The sequence below is a fragment of the Acinonyx jubatus genome, chromosome C2, assembly GCF_027475565.1.
Source record: "Acinonyx jubatus isolate Ajub_Pintada_27869175 chromosome C2, VMU_Ajub_asm_v1.0, whole genome shotgun sequence".
NCBI classification, from domain to species: Eukaryota; Metazoa; Chordata; class Mammalia; order Carnivora; family Felidae; genus Acinonyx; species Acinonyx jubatus.
In genome coordinates, this window is record NC_069384.1 from 119501651 (window position 1) to 119518669 (window position 17019).

General features: G+C 36.4%; 1 protein-coding gene across 5 annotated transcripts in view; it reads left to right on the plus strand.

The window, feature by feature from the left end:
- Positions 1-17019, plus strand: part of GK5 (glycerol kinase 5) — a 77701-nt gene that overhangs the window by 47495 nt on the left and 13187 nt on the right. For 4 of the 5 annotated variants that reach the window (XM_027061690.2, XM_027061692.2, XM_027061689.2 and 1 more), the window contains 3 exons: positions 880-1006; positions 2506-2610; positions 14454-14548. In XM_027061690.2, coding sequence (XP_026917491.1) covers positions 880-1006; positions 2506-2610; positions 14454-14548 — 327 coding nt within the window. The remainder of the gene's footprint in view (positions 1-879; positions 1007-2505; positions 2611-14453; positions 14549-17019) is intronic. The other variant, XM_053221363.1, reaches the window with a different exon arrangement.

Consider the following 17019-nt stretch of genomic DNA (forward strand, 5'->3'; position numbering starts at 1 on the left):
TCAAAGGGGAGGAAACTGTTAAAAAGAAAACCACAGGCGTCAAATGGTGGTCCCAAGCCAGTTAACCAAGACTTAACAACTAATCTATGTATAGTTTCAACCCCCCAGAAATATAACCCTTAACCAGTCAACATGGGAATTTCCTGGTCAGCACTAGGAAGTTTAACGATAGACTCCTCTGTTCCCCTTAGGAAGGTGACCTTGCCTAAAACAATGGATTCTTTGCCAATAGTTTCCTTTTTTCTCCACTCTTTCTCTACTTCTAAAAACTATCCTTTTCTTTAGCCCTTTGGAGCTCACCTCTGCTAGATAGGGTGCTGCCCAATTCATGCATCAATTAATAAAGCCAATTAGATCTTTAAAATTTACCCCATTGAATTTTTGTTACTTAACAATGTATATGTACATTTAATTATTTTCACAAGATGTTATATTTTTTCTTCTAACAAAAATGTATGGTTGGGAATGTGTGGTTTCGACCTACATGTATTTAGATTAAGCATACACCTATCACTCGTTAAAAGAGAAATTTGTGAGGTCAGTTATTTGACTAATGAATGAAACTGCTTTTAAGTTAAAAAATCTTCGTTGTTTTTTCTGCACAATTTTTATTCTGACCTTTATTTCTAAGATTATTCCTGTGACACTTAAAAATCATAAAGTAGATTGCCCACTAAAAATTCCCGAGGCACATTCCCTAGAGAGACTTCTATCTTATTGTTGCTCTTTGTTCTTTCCAGGGATTTTTTTTTTTTTTAAGAAAAGGAAAAAAGAAAACAAAATTTTGAAGTATGAGAATATAGTATAGGAGACAGTGGGATACAGTGAAATAGGCCACTGCTAAGGATCAGCCATCTTACATTTGAACATTTTTGGTAGGTCGCCGATCAGCAATCAGCCATGTTTGGAGAATGCTGCTTCCAGACTGGAGACGTGAAACTTACCATGGGAACTGGGACATTTTTGGATATTAATACTGGAAATAGCGTGCAACATACTGTTGGAGGTAGTTAGAATTTATCTTTTTTATTGACAAATATCACTTATTTTCATATTTAACTTTTCTGATACTGTTTTCCCAGTTTATATTAAGGACACTCTGTAATATATTTTTTTGTTATTATTCTTAGTTAATTTCTATTTCCCTTCTTTCCTTAAAAGCATAAAAAATGAGAAAGATGTTATAGAAAAACTCAGGATTAGGGTATTTTGGTCAGTTTTCCAAATATTTGCCTAATTTGTTATATGTGTTTAAAACATCTTTCTAGGCCTCTAAATTTTCTTTTTATGTGTTAGCAATTCTTTTTGTGAAAAAAAAATTTTTTTTTGTGGTAATTCTCAACTAGTGTTCCATGCATATGTAATGGCAATTGGCAAGAAATTGATCTCCCCGATGGAAGACATCCTAGCATGTATAAACCAAGAAATTTAGATTGTGGAAGAACACCCTAAGAGGCCTGTGGGCTCTTAATCTGGGCTATGGTCTCCTACTGTGGTTACTAAGAGGTAGATTTTAAAATGTTTTTCTTAGGGTGCCTGGGTGGCTCAGCCGGTTAAGCTTCCAGCTTTGGCCCAGGTCATGATCTCACGGTCTGTGAGTTAGAGCCTCGCGTTGGGTTCTGTGCTGACAGCTCAGAGCCTGGAGCCTGCTTCAGATTCTGTGACTCCCTCTTTCTCTGCCCCTCCCCCACTCGTGCTCGCGCTTTCTCTCTCTCTCCTCTCTCTCTCTCTCTCTCTCAAAAGTAAACATTAAAAAAAATAAAGAAGCTTGGTTTCTCTTAAAATATATATATATACATATATATAAATATATATATATTAATATATATATATATTTTTTTCTTACCTTCCATCCCCCTCAAGCTCTTCCTTTTCCCCTAACTAGGGAAATGGAAGCTAGAAAATCTGATCATTGATTGCAACAGGTTGTTTCTACTTAGGAACCTCCACAAATAAATGAGATAGTGTAGTTGGTTCCATTCCTCTGTTTCTAGAGACATAGACATGCCTATGGATAATAAAAGCTAATGTTCATTTTACATATCAGGCACTGCACTAAGTTCTTTTTATGCATTAACTCAGTTTATTCTCACAGTAGCTCTCTGAGGTAGACCATTTTACAATTGAGGAAACTAAGGCTAAGAGGTTAGAAATTTGTGAGACCACTGACTTCAGAGCCACTTTGCTATTTTTTTTTTTAAATGTTTATTTATTTTTGAGACAGGGAGAGACAGAGCATGAACGGGGGAGGGTCAGAGAGAGAGGGAGACACAGAATCTGAAAGAGGCCTCAGGCTCTGAGCTGTCAGCACAGAGCCTGATGCAGGGCTCGAACTCACGGACTGCGAGATCATGACCTGAGCCGAAGTCGGATGCTTAACCAACTGAGCCACCCAGGCACCCTGCCACTTTGCTATTTTTTAAGAAAATCAAATTTTTCTACTGTAGTCATCTCTGGATGAATTATCTATTTATATTTGACTTATACTGTTTCTTTGTTTCTAAGGCTTTTATCCACTAATTGGGTGGAAGATTGGGCAAGAAGTTGTATGCTTAGCTGAAAGCAATGCAGGAGACACTGGTACAGTCATAAAATGGGCTCAACAATTAGGTAAGTCATCTTATAGACAGATTTCATAGGCCACACTTAAAGAATTCAAGAATGCCATAGGACTACAGATCAGTAGGGAATGAATGGATTGTTCAAATGAGACATAAAAGGAACTAGAAAATATAGGGCATTGTTTTATTATACTGGGATAGTAAAAGGCTAGGCATTAAGGCCAGATACCATAAAGAAAAAGAATAATAAATTTATATAAATTATTAGAATGTGTAAGGAGAAGGGTGCCATAAGCAAAGTTAAAAAACAACTTGGTAAGAACAATTTGTAGCATACGTCAGAAAAATTAATAAAGATGACGAAAAAAAGTGGGGGTACCTGGCTGGCTCAGTCAGTTAAGTGTCTGGCTCCTAATTAGGGCCCAAGTCATGATCTCGTGGTCATGAGATGGAGCTCTGTGTCAGGCAGTGCGGACCCTGCTTTGGATTCTCTCTCTTTGCCCCTCCCCAAGCTTGCACGCTCTGTCTCTCTCTCTCTCCCTCTGTCTCTCCCTCTCTCTCTCAAAGTAAATAAATAAACTTAAAAAAAATGACAAAAATGGACAAAGGACAGAAGTACAGATATCACAAATCAAATAACTATTAAAAAATGCTATTCAGAGTCACATGGCTGCTCTGTCAGAAGAGCTTGTGACTGTTGATCTCAGGGTCTTGAGTTCAAGCCCCACACAGGGTGTAGAGATTACTAAAAAACAAAACAAAACAAAACAAAAAAAATGCAATTCAATTCAATAATCAAAGAAATACACATCTAAAAACTGATGTCACCTGTAATTGGCAGAGATTAAGTAGTTTGATGACGGTCAGCATTGGTGGGACTATAGAGAAAAAACTCTTCTTGTTTTCCTTTGTGATGAATGTTTTTTTAATGTTTATTTATTTTTTTTTTTTTGAGAGAGAGAGTGCAAGCTGGGAAGGGGCAGAAAGACAGATGGAGACAGAGAATCTGAAGCAGGCTCCAGGCCCTGAGCTGTCAGCACAGAGCCTGATGCAGGGCCTGAACCCATGAACCACAAGATCATGACCTGAGCCAAAGTTGGAGGCCCAACCAACTGAGCCACCCAGGCACCCCTCCTTTGTGATGAATATTAACTGGTATGGCCTTTCTGGAGGACAAGCAGGCAATATGTGTCAATTTATAGAGTGCAGACCCTTTGGCCTCATTCTATTCTTTGTTTCCTAAGAAAACAATGGGACAGATATGCAAAGACGTATTAGTGCAGCAGTTGGAAATAAGTTCCTGTCTAATAATAAAGCATTACAGTATATCCATACAGTGGGACATTGTACAGTCACATGTAATGGTGTAGTTGTATATCTTATTGATGCAGAACGCTGTCTATGGCACATTAAGAAGGGGATGAAGCAGTTGCAGAACAGTCTATGTAAATATTTTTTGCTTTTATTTTACAGTTTTATTGAGATATAATCCACAAACCAAATAATTCACCTATTTGAGGTGTAAAATTCAGTGTTCTTTAGTATGTCTCAGGACGGTGCAACCATCACCACCATCTAATTTTAGAACATTTTTATTCCCCCTAAAAGAAACCTCCATATGCACTGGCATTGACTTCCTATTCTATCCACCTCTCCTCAGCTACCATGGATCTACTTTCTGTCTCTATGGATTTGCCTATTCTGGACATTTCATGTGGATAGAATCAAACAATATGTGGCATCTTGTAACTGCCATCTTTTACTCATCATAACATTGCAAGGTTCACCCATGTCATGGCATATATCAGTACTTATTTCTTTTTATTGCTGAATATTCCATTATATGGAAGTGCCAGAATTTATTTATTCATTCATCAGATGATGGACATTTAGGTTGTTTCACTTTGCGAACAGCCTGTATATTACATAGCCTTGTTTCTCTGCTGTGCCCCAGTAACACAGGTAAGGGGACATTTTTTCCCTAGCAGTATCACTTTTAATTGCTACTCGTCACATCTGCTTGCTCCGGGCGATCCCCTAAGACTTCCCCATGCTCATTTAAAATACCGAGGACTCTTATTTACTAGAAATAAGGAAACCGATTCCTCTCTGGTTATCTTCCCAAGAGAGATAACATATCCTTCATTAGAGAGAATGAGATAAGCACTTTCTCACATGTGAACTAATTTTAGGGAGTGAACAGATACATGTTACTGGTGATGAATAGGATCTTAGTTCATGGTCCTGCCTCTCTCTCCTCCTGGGGAAGAGAAGTGTGGCTTCCTGCTGAAGCTGAAGTGAAACCCAGCAAGAATGAAGCCTTGAGTTCTCAAGTAGACAACGTAGGCCCAGGGTCTGTAGAGGGCACTACCTGAGTGTTATTGGTGAAAATACTAGACGCTGCTAAAGACACTCTACATGTTTTCTATGGATCCAGCCTGCTGAGCCAGGAGAAAATCCTCTTATCATGTGGAGAAGAAAGGTGGCCGGGCGAATCCCTGGGTGAGCCTGCCAAATGACATCAGTACTGTTTGGTCTGCACTGCCCCTCTTCCAATCTGAGTGGGGAGGCCTAATCTTTCTCATATCTCCAGAAACTAGAGAGCCAAGGTTCACTCCCCTACCTCTCATTGCCTGATAACCCCATAAGCCTAACCTGAAAGAGAGCACAGTGTAGGAGCATACAGTGCCCTGAATGGGAGTGACCAAGCTCAACAGGTAGCTCCTATGCAGGCAGAGAGGATGGGAGAAACAGAAGATTAAAATAACACCAACAGAAGTCAAACTTAAAGGGATGAAAGAAAATATTACAAAGAAATGTCTGGAAAACATAAAGAGTTTTGAGGAACAAAACCAAGATATGTAAAATGTAAAAAGAAATACTAATAAAACAAAAAATAGTGCTGAAAATCCAAATAGGAATCAGGCAAAATTTAAAAACAAAGAAGAGGAAACAAATAGAAGATAAAAGTAAGAGGTAAGAGATACAGAGGAAAGATAAGAGAAAAAAATATGTGAATACTAGTCTTTTGTGGCATATGAAAATGTAATTATGGAAATGGAGTTACAAAAATGTAAAAATTGAAGCGACAAATTGGAAATAAATTTCCATGAGCAGAAGAAAGACCTTACTACACAGACTGAAATAGCTTACCAAATTGAAAAAAAAAAAAAGATAAACTAAGACAGTCCTATGTGTATGAATTATCTGATTCCCAAGAATAAAGAAAAGCTTCAAGATAGGAAGAGCCGTTTATTTCTAAAGAAAAAAACTAGACTGGCATGGAAGTAGTTGTAAAATTTAGAAAGTGGAACATGTACATATTAGGAAAAAGATCAAGGAGTCAATAATCTGGCGCCAGGCTAAGATAGCATTCATATTAAGTACAAAAGGGACATTTTCTGGCCATGCAGCATATACTTTCTGAGGAAATTACCCAAGGAGGTACTCTAGCCAAAAGAAAATAGAGCAAAGATCTCAACATGGGCAAAGCAAAGTATATAATAAATAAGGTGTGTTTCAAAAAATAAAATTTTTTATTCCCCAGTAGCATGCCAGATTTTGTTCTTTATTATTTGAATTGGTCTTATACCAAACTGATAAAAGACATCTTACTATAATATAAAATCTTTATTTTTGTACATCAGGAACATAATGTACAAAAATCTCTTTAAGAGATTGAAATTAACACTAAAAAGAGCCTCTAATTAAACTAGGCTTAAATATTTTATGTGTAATATATGGTTATTCTATAGAAACTTTTCTGTTAAAAGTTTCAAAATGTATTCTGTTTTTGTTTGTTTATTTGTTTTTCCCTTCTTCCCATAAATGAGTTTAATTCCATGGTGTATAACTTCTGGGGTAAAGTGCTGCTCAAGAATAGACCACAAAGTGTGCATTTTTTCTGTTCTTCATTTTTTCTTTCTGTTCATTTATCTTTTCATTTCAAGTTCAGGGAAATCTCTTTCTAAACACATATGCGTGGGTGCGCACACACATGCACACACACACACACACACACACACACACAAATCCTTTTCTCAGTTCCATACGTTGAAAAGCAATAGAGTGGAACATCTCATCCTATTATGTAATATGGTTAGAAATGAATAGCAAAAACAATATATAAATGGTACTTAGCCACGTGGAAATATGAAATGTCTTTTCTTGAGTAGCATAGGGCCAAGGAAAACATTTGAAACATAATTTGATAGTGTCCAAAAAATATAGAAAATGACTATAATTCTGTAAGAACAGTACTTAGAGGAAAATGATGAATCCTTATTAATAAGAAAAAGGAGAGAAGCATAATAAACTTCCCAGCCAAATAGTATAAGGATATACAAATTATAAAACTGATAAATGGTAAATAGTAAAATTGATAAACTAAATCTCTTTTTAAAATATCCAAGAATTGGTACCTTATATATGTTTCACTGGGAATATATACAGTGAGGCATATAGTGAGAAAGAGATAAAAATGAGAACTGTTTTAACTGTTCATTTTGAAATAATTTCAAACTTAAAGTTAGCAGAAAAACTAACAGAAAACTAGCAAAAAACATAAAAATAGCAGAAAAACTTTTGTATACGCTTTGCCCCATATTTGCTTTTTTTTTAATTTTATTTTTTTAAGTAATCTCTACACCCAACATGAGGCTTGAATGAATGTACAACCCTGAGATTAAGAGTTACACTTTCCACCAACCAGGCACCCCCCAGATTTGCTGGTTTTTAATGTTTTACTGTGATTGCTTTATCGGTCTACCTACCATCCATCCATCTGTCCCATATGCTGTGGGATAGATAAATATCTTTTTAAAAAAAAAATTAATGTTTATTTATTTTTGAGAGAGAGAGAGACAGAGACTGGAGGGGTGGAGGCAGAGAGAGAAGGAGACACAGAGTCTGGAGGAGGCTCCAGTCTCTGAGCTGTCAGCACAGAGCCTGATGCGGGGCTTGAACTCACAGACCACAAGATCATGATCTGAGCCAAAGTCAGATACTCAACCAATTGAGCCACCCAGGTGCCCCTAGATAAATATCTTTATAATTTCCTGAGCTCTTTAAGAATCTACTGCATGCATCATGCTCCTTTTTCTGTAGTACTTCATGGTGCATTTCCTAAGAACAAGAATATTCTCTTACTTATCTAAAGTATGGTTACAAACTTGAGAAAAGTTAACATTGGCTATACTGTAATACTTAAAAAATTTTTTTTAATTTAATTTTTTTTTATTTTAGAGAGACAGGGAACAAGCAGGGGAGAGGGGCAGAGGAAGAGAGAGAGAGAGAGAGAGAGAGAGAGAGAGAGAGAGAGAGAGAGAGAGAGATTCTTAGGCAGGCTTCATGCTGAGCTGGGTTGGATCCCATGACTGTAGGATCATGACCTGAGCCAAAATCAAGAGTCAGATGCTCAACCAACCGAGCCACCCAGGCACCCCTTATGAAATTTATAATCCCTATTCCAATTTTGTCAAATGTCCCAATAATGTCTTTCATGGCATTTTTTTCCCATTACAAGATCGAATCCAAAATTGCTTAATGGTATAATTTCCTTTAATCTGGAACTGTTTCCTCAGCTTTGTTTTTTCATGCCATTGTCATTTTTTAAAAATATAGGCCAGTTATTTTCTAGAATATCCTTTAATTTGGATTCTTGTGACTAGATCCATCTTATGTAGTTTTGGCTGATATCATACATAAATGATAACTGTATCCTTCTTATAATATATACCTGGAGATGCAGGGTGTCCTTTAGTCTTCTTTTGGTTCTATTAAATTTTATGTGGGGCACCTGGGTGGCTCACTCGGTTAAGTGTCTGCCTCTTGATTTTGGCTCAGGTCATGATCTTGTGGTTTATGAGTTCGAGCCCTGCGTTAGGCTCTGTGCTATTAGCACAGATTCTGTGCTCTACCTTGCTCTCTGCCCCTCCCCCACTCATTCATTTTCTCTCTCTCTCTCTCTCTCTCTCTCAATAAATAAATAAACTTAAAAAATTTTGTTCACATGCATAAGATGTTTCCCAATTTCTCCATTGTATAATTACTGTTTTTACTTTTGTAATAAATAATATGTGGGGAGATACTTTGAAACTAGCTAGATACCCCATTTCTCATCAAATTTCCCCCATCCTCTAAATTTAGCATTCATTGATAATTCTTGCCTGGATCAGTTTTTATTCCAATGGTTGCAAAATGGTGTTTACTAACTCTATTATCCCTTCCGTGTTTAGTAGTTAGCATTCTATTGTGCAGTGAAGAGCTTCCACTTCACCCCTTTTATTTACTAATTATCACTATAAACTCATGGTTTCTTATTCAACAGGTTACAAATCTTATAGTTCTTTTTATTTTCATGTTCAGTTTGTCCTGGATTTAACCAGTGAAAATCTTCTCAAATTATCCTCTATGTCTTTAAATGTCCATATCTTTTTTTTTTTTTTAACACTTTATTAGTTTCTGGCACAAGATGTTTTAAGCTCATCTTAGGTTTTTCCTACTTCCAAAGTGGAATTAGCCACTTTCCCAATAAGCCCTAATTCCTATGAGTGGAAAATGGTATTGAAAAATAATGATTGGCAGTGTGCCTGGCTGGCTCAGTTGGTAGAATGAGTGACTCTTGATTTCAGGGTCATGAATTCAAGCCCCACATTGGGCATGGAGCCTACTTAAAAAAATAATAGTAAAATTTAAAAATAAATAAATAAAGGGGCGCCTGAGTGGCTCAGTCAGTTAAGTAATTCTTTTTTTTTTCTATTTTTTATAATTTTATTATTATTTTTCAACTTAAATCCAAGTTAGTTAACATATAGTGTAATAATGATTTCAGGAATAGAATTTAGTGATCCATCACTTACATATAACTCCAGTATTCATCCCAACAAGTCCCCTCCTTAATGCCCATCACCCATTTAGCCCATCCCCCCACCCAGCTCCAGCAACCCTCAGTTTGTTCTGTGCATTTAAGAGTCTCTTATGGTTTGCCTGCCTCTCTCTTTTTATCTTATTTTTCCTTTCCTTCCCCTATGTTCATCTGTTTCGTATCTTAAATTCCACATATGAGTGAAATCATGATGTTTTGTCTTTCTCTTACTGACTTCACTTAGCATAATATACTCTAGTTCCATCCACATTGTTACAAATGGTAAGATTTCTTTTTTTGATTGCCAAGTAATATTCCATTATATATATATATACCACATTTTCTTTGTGCATTCATCAGTCAGTAGACATTTGGGCTCTATCTATACTTTGGCTATTGTTGATAGTGCTGCTATAAACATTGGGGTGCATGTGCCCCTTCTTTTTCAGGATTGTTTTGGCTATTCGGGGCCTTTTCTGGTTCCATACAAATTTTAGGATTGTGTGTTCTAGCTGTGTGAAGAATGCTGGTGTTATTTTGATAGGGATTGCATTGAATATGTAGATTGCTTTGGGTAGTATCGACAAGTGTCTGATTCTTGATCTCAGGGTTGTGAGTTCAAGCCCTGTGTTGGGCTCCATGCTGGGTGTCAAGCCTACTTGAATGAATGAATGAATGAATGAATGTAACAGCAGTGATTGGCAGCAGATTTCAACAGGGCTAGAAGTGTGTGTGTGTGTGTGTGTGTGTGTGTGTGTGCGCGCGTGTTTATTAACAATTTTTGAAATATCACACCTCCAATTCTAGTCTAGCCCCTAAGGGTCTTTGCTTGTCTTTTTATGTTCTATATTTTTATCTCTTCTACATCGAGAATTCTGGCTCCCAACAACATTGATATGCATTCATTTACTCTCCCTTGAAATATACACAAAAGATCTTCAGAATTACTAGACTGTCCCACTACAACAAACAATATTTACTCAAGATCCTTTGCAAGTTTTTTTCCCTTTATTTTAAGGGTATATGAGTATATGGTCAAAGAACACTATTCAAAAGTTACTTCGATTAGTTCTTACTCTTCTTCCTTCGACGATTTTATTAATTTGAAATAGAGTTGAGTTTGTTTGTTTCTGTTACCAGTTTTAGTTCCCTCCCCCCGCATCCTTTTTAAAAACATTATCAATATATATATTTTTAGATTTTTTACTGTTTATTTATTTTGAGAGAGAGATTGACCATGAGTGAGGTAGGGACTGAGAGATAGGAGGACACAAAGATCCAAAACAGGCTCCAGGCTCCGAGCTGTCAGCACAGAGCCCAACGCAGGGCTTGAATTCAGGAACCATGAGATCATAACTTGAGCCAAAGTTGGGCGCTCAACCATCTGAGCCACCCAGGCGCCCCACATTATCAATATATTTTTGATACAGAATTTTAACTTGATTCCCAAAGTCAAACTCATGAAAAAAGATATGCTGAGAGAAGTTGACTCCCTCACCTGTCCCTTCATCTGTCTCCCTACATCTTGTAATCATTAGTTTTTGGTTTATCCTTTATAAATTTCTTTTTGCAAAAACATTTGGGATACATGCTTTGCATTTTCCCTAATTTCTTACATAAAAGGTAAACTACATATGCTCGCTTGTACTTTGCCATTTTTACTTAATATATTCTGAGAATTACTTCACAGAGATCTTCTTTATTCTTTTCACAGCTGCACAGTATGTGTATATACATAGTTTAGCCAGCCAATATCCTGTATTTGGTCACTTAAGTAATTTCCAATACTTTGCAAATACAAATAGGGTGCAATGAATAACCTTGTACATATGGATTTTCTTTTTGTTGGAGGTATGTTTTTACAATAAGTTCCCAGATCAGAGATTGCCAAGTCAAAGGATAAATACATTGTAATTTTGTTAGACATTGCCAAATTCCTCTTTGTAGGAACCGTGCCATTTTGTATTTCCACCAGAAATTTTTTTTTAAACTTTTTTTTACTGTTTGTTTATTTTTGAGAGAGAGAGTGCAGGGGAGGGGCAGAAAGAGAGGGAGACAGAGGATCAGAAGCAGGCTCTGTGCTGACAGCAAAGAGCCTAATGTGGGACTCCAACTTACAAACCTGAGCCTGAGATCATGACCTGAGCCAAAGTTGGACACTTAACCAACTGAGCCACCCAGGTGCCCCTCAGCCAGAAATGTTTGATACTGTTTCCCCATAGCCTCTTTCCTCATTGAATCTTTTACATCAGTGAATGATCTGGTTGGATGAATTACAGAAGTTGGGAACTGAAATGGAAGTCTTACGTATTGTGAAGCTTTTGACCTTTTGCACAGTATCCTCTAAATGGCTCTCATATAAATGGAATCATATAAATGGATATTGGAATCCACAATATTTTATAAATGGAATCCTATAACCAGTTGAGAAGCTTTCTTTTGGTTAACCTAATGCCTTTGAAATTCATCCATGTTTTGTATGTATCAATAGTTCATTTTATTTAATTACTCAGCAATAATCTATGTTATGGATATACCACAGTTTGTTCATCCATTATCCTACTGGAGGACCTGTGGGCTGTTGTTTCCAGTTTTGGGTGATTATAAATAAAACTACTATAAGTATTCATCTACAGGTTTTTATGTGAACATCTGTTTAATTTTTTAAAAATCTTTCTAGGATAAATATCTAAGAATGGGATTGCTGGCTTGTATAAACATGATGTTATATGTGTTATATAAACATACACACAAATAAGTATGAGTTTATCTTTGTAAAACACAAAAACAAAAACCTGCCAAACTGTTTTTGAGAGTGGCCATACCATCTTGCGTTCTCACCAGCAGCGTGTGTGTGTGTGTGTGTGTGTGTGTGTGTGTGTGTGTAGTGTGTAGTGTGTGTGTGTGTGTGTGTGTGTGTTGCTCCAGTGCTCGGTATTGTCATTTTTGTCAGTTTGTTTTTTAATTTTTGCAATTCTAATAGGTGTGTAATGTTATCTGTCACTTACTGTCTGTTCCATAGAGACTCCTGAGTCCTGCACCTCAGACCAGAAAGGGGTACTTCTATGGAAGCACTTCATATGTGCACCCAGTGTATAGACCCAAGTGTTAGGTTTTAGGCTGTCCCTGATATCAGAGAAAGTGAAAACAGGAAACTCACCACTGGTGTGGCATTACTTCAAGTTCCTTGCCGGCCTTATTCTTTTGAGTCCTCAGATAGCTTTTCCATGCATTCCATCAGGATTCTTAGTTGTATTCAGTGGGAGAGATGGAGTGAAATCTGCTTACTCCCGAAGATTTTACATTGTAAGCTCATTTGAGAAGAGTTTAAGTGGAAGATTACTCAGAGAAGTTCTTCAAGCAAGTATATTCATTGGAACAGCCAATGAAGAATGTAAATTAACTGTATTTCTTTTTTTTTCCTGTTTCTTTGCCTGTCGCCAAAAAACTTTTCCTCAAACCAGCCATCCAGCCATTATTCCAAATTTTGATTGAAAAATTTAGACATTTAGGCATGATTTGTTTAAAGTATACATTTAAAAACCAATGTTATTTTTTAATAATTAGTTTTTGAAGTACTAAAGATATTTTGATGTGTTGTATGAACATGTTGACCAAATAAATATGATTTATGGATCTGATAATTCATTTTGAATAAAATTTATAGATATTATTGAACTAGCCTTATTAACTTGAGTTTTAACATAGGTGTTTCTTAAACTTTTCTCTTTACTCAGTTCTTCATTGTAAGAATAACAAAACATGCAATAAAATTAAAACAATTTTCTTGAGGCTGTACAAAGCCTTCAATATTTATTATGACTGATTCTTGAGCTTTTTCATCTGATCTGTTCTATCTGTCCTACATGCTTATTCAGGAGTCAGTTCACAAACAAGGATATCCAACTGATGAATGAAAAGGATTTCAACTTTGTTAGTTAATAAAGAAACACAAAATCAAACCATCATGCAATCCACCAAAATAGCTAAAATGAAAAGCATAGACAGTATCAATTATTGGCAAGAATATGGCATAACTGCAAGTTTCATACTGTTGGCAGGAGCCTTAATTTGGTATAACCACTTTGGAAAATGGTTTGGCAGTATCTTCTAAAGTTAGTCCTAAATTTGTAGACCCTAGGACTAGCATTACCATCCCTTGGTATATAACAAACAGAAACATACACATATGTTCACCCAAAAGAACGTCTGAGTGCTCAAAGTGGCCTATGTATATTAGCCCAAAACTAGAAACTAACCAAATACATATCAGCTGTAGAATAGTTTAATAAATTGTGTATTGTCACACAGTGGAATATTATACAAGGGTAAGAATGAAGTGCAACCACTTTTAACAATATGAATGAATTTCACACACTTTATGTTAAACAAAAGAAGTTTGTATCTTGATCTGGATGTTGTTTACCTAGGTGTATTCACACTAAAAATTCATCTTGCTGTATACTTGGGATTTGTGCAGTTTTCTACATGTATTTTATACACTTCAGTAAAAACAGTATATTAAATTAATTAGATCTTGATTTTTTTTGTGTTTTTTAAGATTGGCTTTTCATATATCTACCTATTACCGGCCCCTTATTGAACCCATTAGGTGGAGTAGTTTTTCAGTTGGTTCTCTTGGTTGCTATAGGTAGATGATTTTTTCCTCAGAAAGCTAGGATTGGTGTTATCTTCAGGAGAATAATTTATTTTAATGCCAAAAAAGCAGAGAATTGATTTTTAAACAGTCCAAATATCTTTAAAGGAAAAAGTAAGGCCTGCTGCATACAGAGCCCATTTAAGAAGACCTTCCATGGGCTCATAAACTATGCAGTGTGAGAGCCCAGATAATACTAGAGCAGATTGGCCTTGGTGTTGATGCTTTCAAGTGAGCGACCTTTCATACTGTATTCATAATAAATGTGGATGCAGGTAAATACTAGTCATATAACATAATTCTATTTGTTCCTCTCCAACCCCTCCATTTCATTTTAGCATTTTTGTTGTTGTTATTTTTGTTTTTGCAGACCTTTTCACAGATGTTGCTGAGACTGAAAAAATGGCCAAAAGTTTGGAAGATTCTGAAGGAGTCTGTTTTGTCCCATCTTTTAGTGGATTGCAGGTATTTTTTTTTCTTAGTCAATGGCAATTAACAGACATTTCTCTCCTCATACCTACATTTAAAATTATTTATCTGCCACTCCCTTACTTGAAAGTTTGGGCACTGAGCAGTATGAAAGTGAAGGTATATTCCAGGGCTGAGAAGCTGTGACCTAGCATTAATTCCATGAGAAAGCGGAGCAAATTCAACTTAGAACTCCATCCTTATGGAAATGAAAAGTTGGTAGGTTTGGTATAGAACTTTTACATAAGACTTAGCATTAGTTTGTCATAACCAAAATTAACCATTTCCCAGTGGGGAAAATGTATGAGTATATTGACATTTTTTACTTAGAAGAAGTTGAGAATTAGAAAAATAATGTTAAGATCTCTCTCTCTCTCTCTCTGTCTCTCTGTCTCTCTGTCTCTCTCTCTCTCTCTCTCTCTCTCTCACACACACACACACACACACACACACACACACGTATGGGTATATTGTGCAGTTATAAATTTCATTAACTTTTTTAAAAATCAAATTTTCTTTTGGTTGTGGTGGAATATTGGTTACTTTGCCTAATCAGAAAGTGAACCCAGTAAGAGAAATGACTTTGTAATATTTGACTTTGTAATTATTTGAAAGATCTATGGATATTGCCTTTGATTTTAGCATATTATTACAAAGGCTTTTTAAAAAACTTTTAAGGTAAATTATTATGAACAAAATTCCTTTTTTGGGGAAGCTTATCCTATCCTTTTAATCATTCTTTAAATATTATTTCCTTTCAAAAAACAAAAATTTCTCTTCTAGTCCATGCTATATTCAGGCAATCAGTTGAAGTCCAAAATTTGCAAGTTTGGGTAATATAATGTAGAAACTGGTGGAAAAGGATTAAATCATAGTGTTTCAAATCTCTAAAAATACAGTATTTCCAAACTAGACATTTAAATGGACATTATTTTTTTAAATGTTTTTAATTTTTATTATTTTTGAGAGAGAGAGAGAGAGGCAGAGAGAGAGGGAGGCACAGAATCTGAATCAGGCTCCACACTCTGAGCTGTCAGCACAGAGCCCGACACGGGGCTTGAACTCACAAACCACGAGATCATGACCTGAGCCGAAGTTGGACGTTTAACCCACTGAACCACCCAGGTTCCCCTGGGCATTATTTTAGTATCTGTAATAATTTCCTTCAATGTACTTTACCCTGAAGGACTAAAAGTTTATAAATGACATAATAGAGATTGCACTAGGTCCTCCTTAGGGTAATGTGAGGAAACTAAATAGCATCCATCATAGGACAGGGGGCGAAGAGTATTTGTTGCATTGACGTTTCAGGAGGAAGCTTTAGATGAATAGTTGTCATCAGCCAAGGTAGTTAGGCTACTATATATTCTTCCCTTTTGAAATATTTGCTGGGGACTTTAGTAGTGACTTTATCTTGGCAGCTGTCTTTAACTTCTGCATCAATCCATATGTCTGTAAAAACAATATGAAATATATGATAAAAAGTATTACTAAAACCCAAAAGATCGGAGGAAACTCTCACAGACGCGGTTTTTAATTTCACGTTAATAAAATATGTCCCTTCCCTGCCATGATTGCAACCTGGCAATCTGGTGGGTTTGAGAAGGGTGGAGGAGGACTACAAACTCAAATATTTCCTAATGTAACACGAAACTCTTAAGTAGAAACCGAAAGTTAATTCAGACAATAGTGTGTTGATTCTAAGCTGTTTGGAAAATAGGAGGGAGATCGCTGATAAACTGCCTATGTCAACAACTAAAGAAAACGAGGGATTGGGGAATGGAAAGGAAGGGTCAAGTATCTGTGATACTGCCTTTAATTTTAGAATATTAGAACTGCCTTTAGTTTTAGAGCTCACAGTTCGTGAGTTCGAGCCCCTCATTGGGCTCTGTGCTGACAGCTTAGAGCCTGGAGCCTGCTTCAAATTCTATGTCTCCCTCTCTCTCTGCTCCTCTCCCGCTCATGCTGTCTCTCTCTCCTTCAAAAATAAATATAAACATTAAACAAAAAATTAAAAAAAAAAAAAGAAGTACAGTGTTTTTCTGGTCCCTGTGGTATGGAAGCTTGGCAGTCCTCTGGATAGCTACAACTGAAGCAATTTGCCCAGCAAAGAGGCAGGTTTGTTACAGCAACCACAAAATAAGTAGAAAGAACTTCTCAGAATCGGTTATGGTTTGGGAGAATTAATTTACAATAGAAGGGAGAATTCAGAAGGCACAGAAAGGGGATATGAAGAAAGTCAGTAGTGGGAAGGGGTTTGGTAAGCAAGAATAGTAATATAAAATTTGTAGTGAACTATGTGTCAGACACAGTTCTAAATGTCATGCATTGTCTCATTTAATCCTCAGTAACTCAGCAAGGCAGAAGATACTCTTATCATCCCGTTCTGAAGATGAGGAAAGTAAGATTTAGAGCTGTTAAGTCACTTGCCTAGTCTCACACAGCTAGTGAGCAACAGAGCTGGTTTT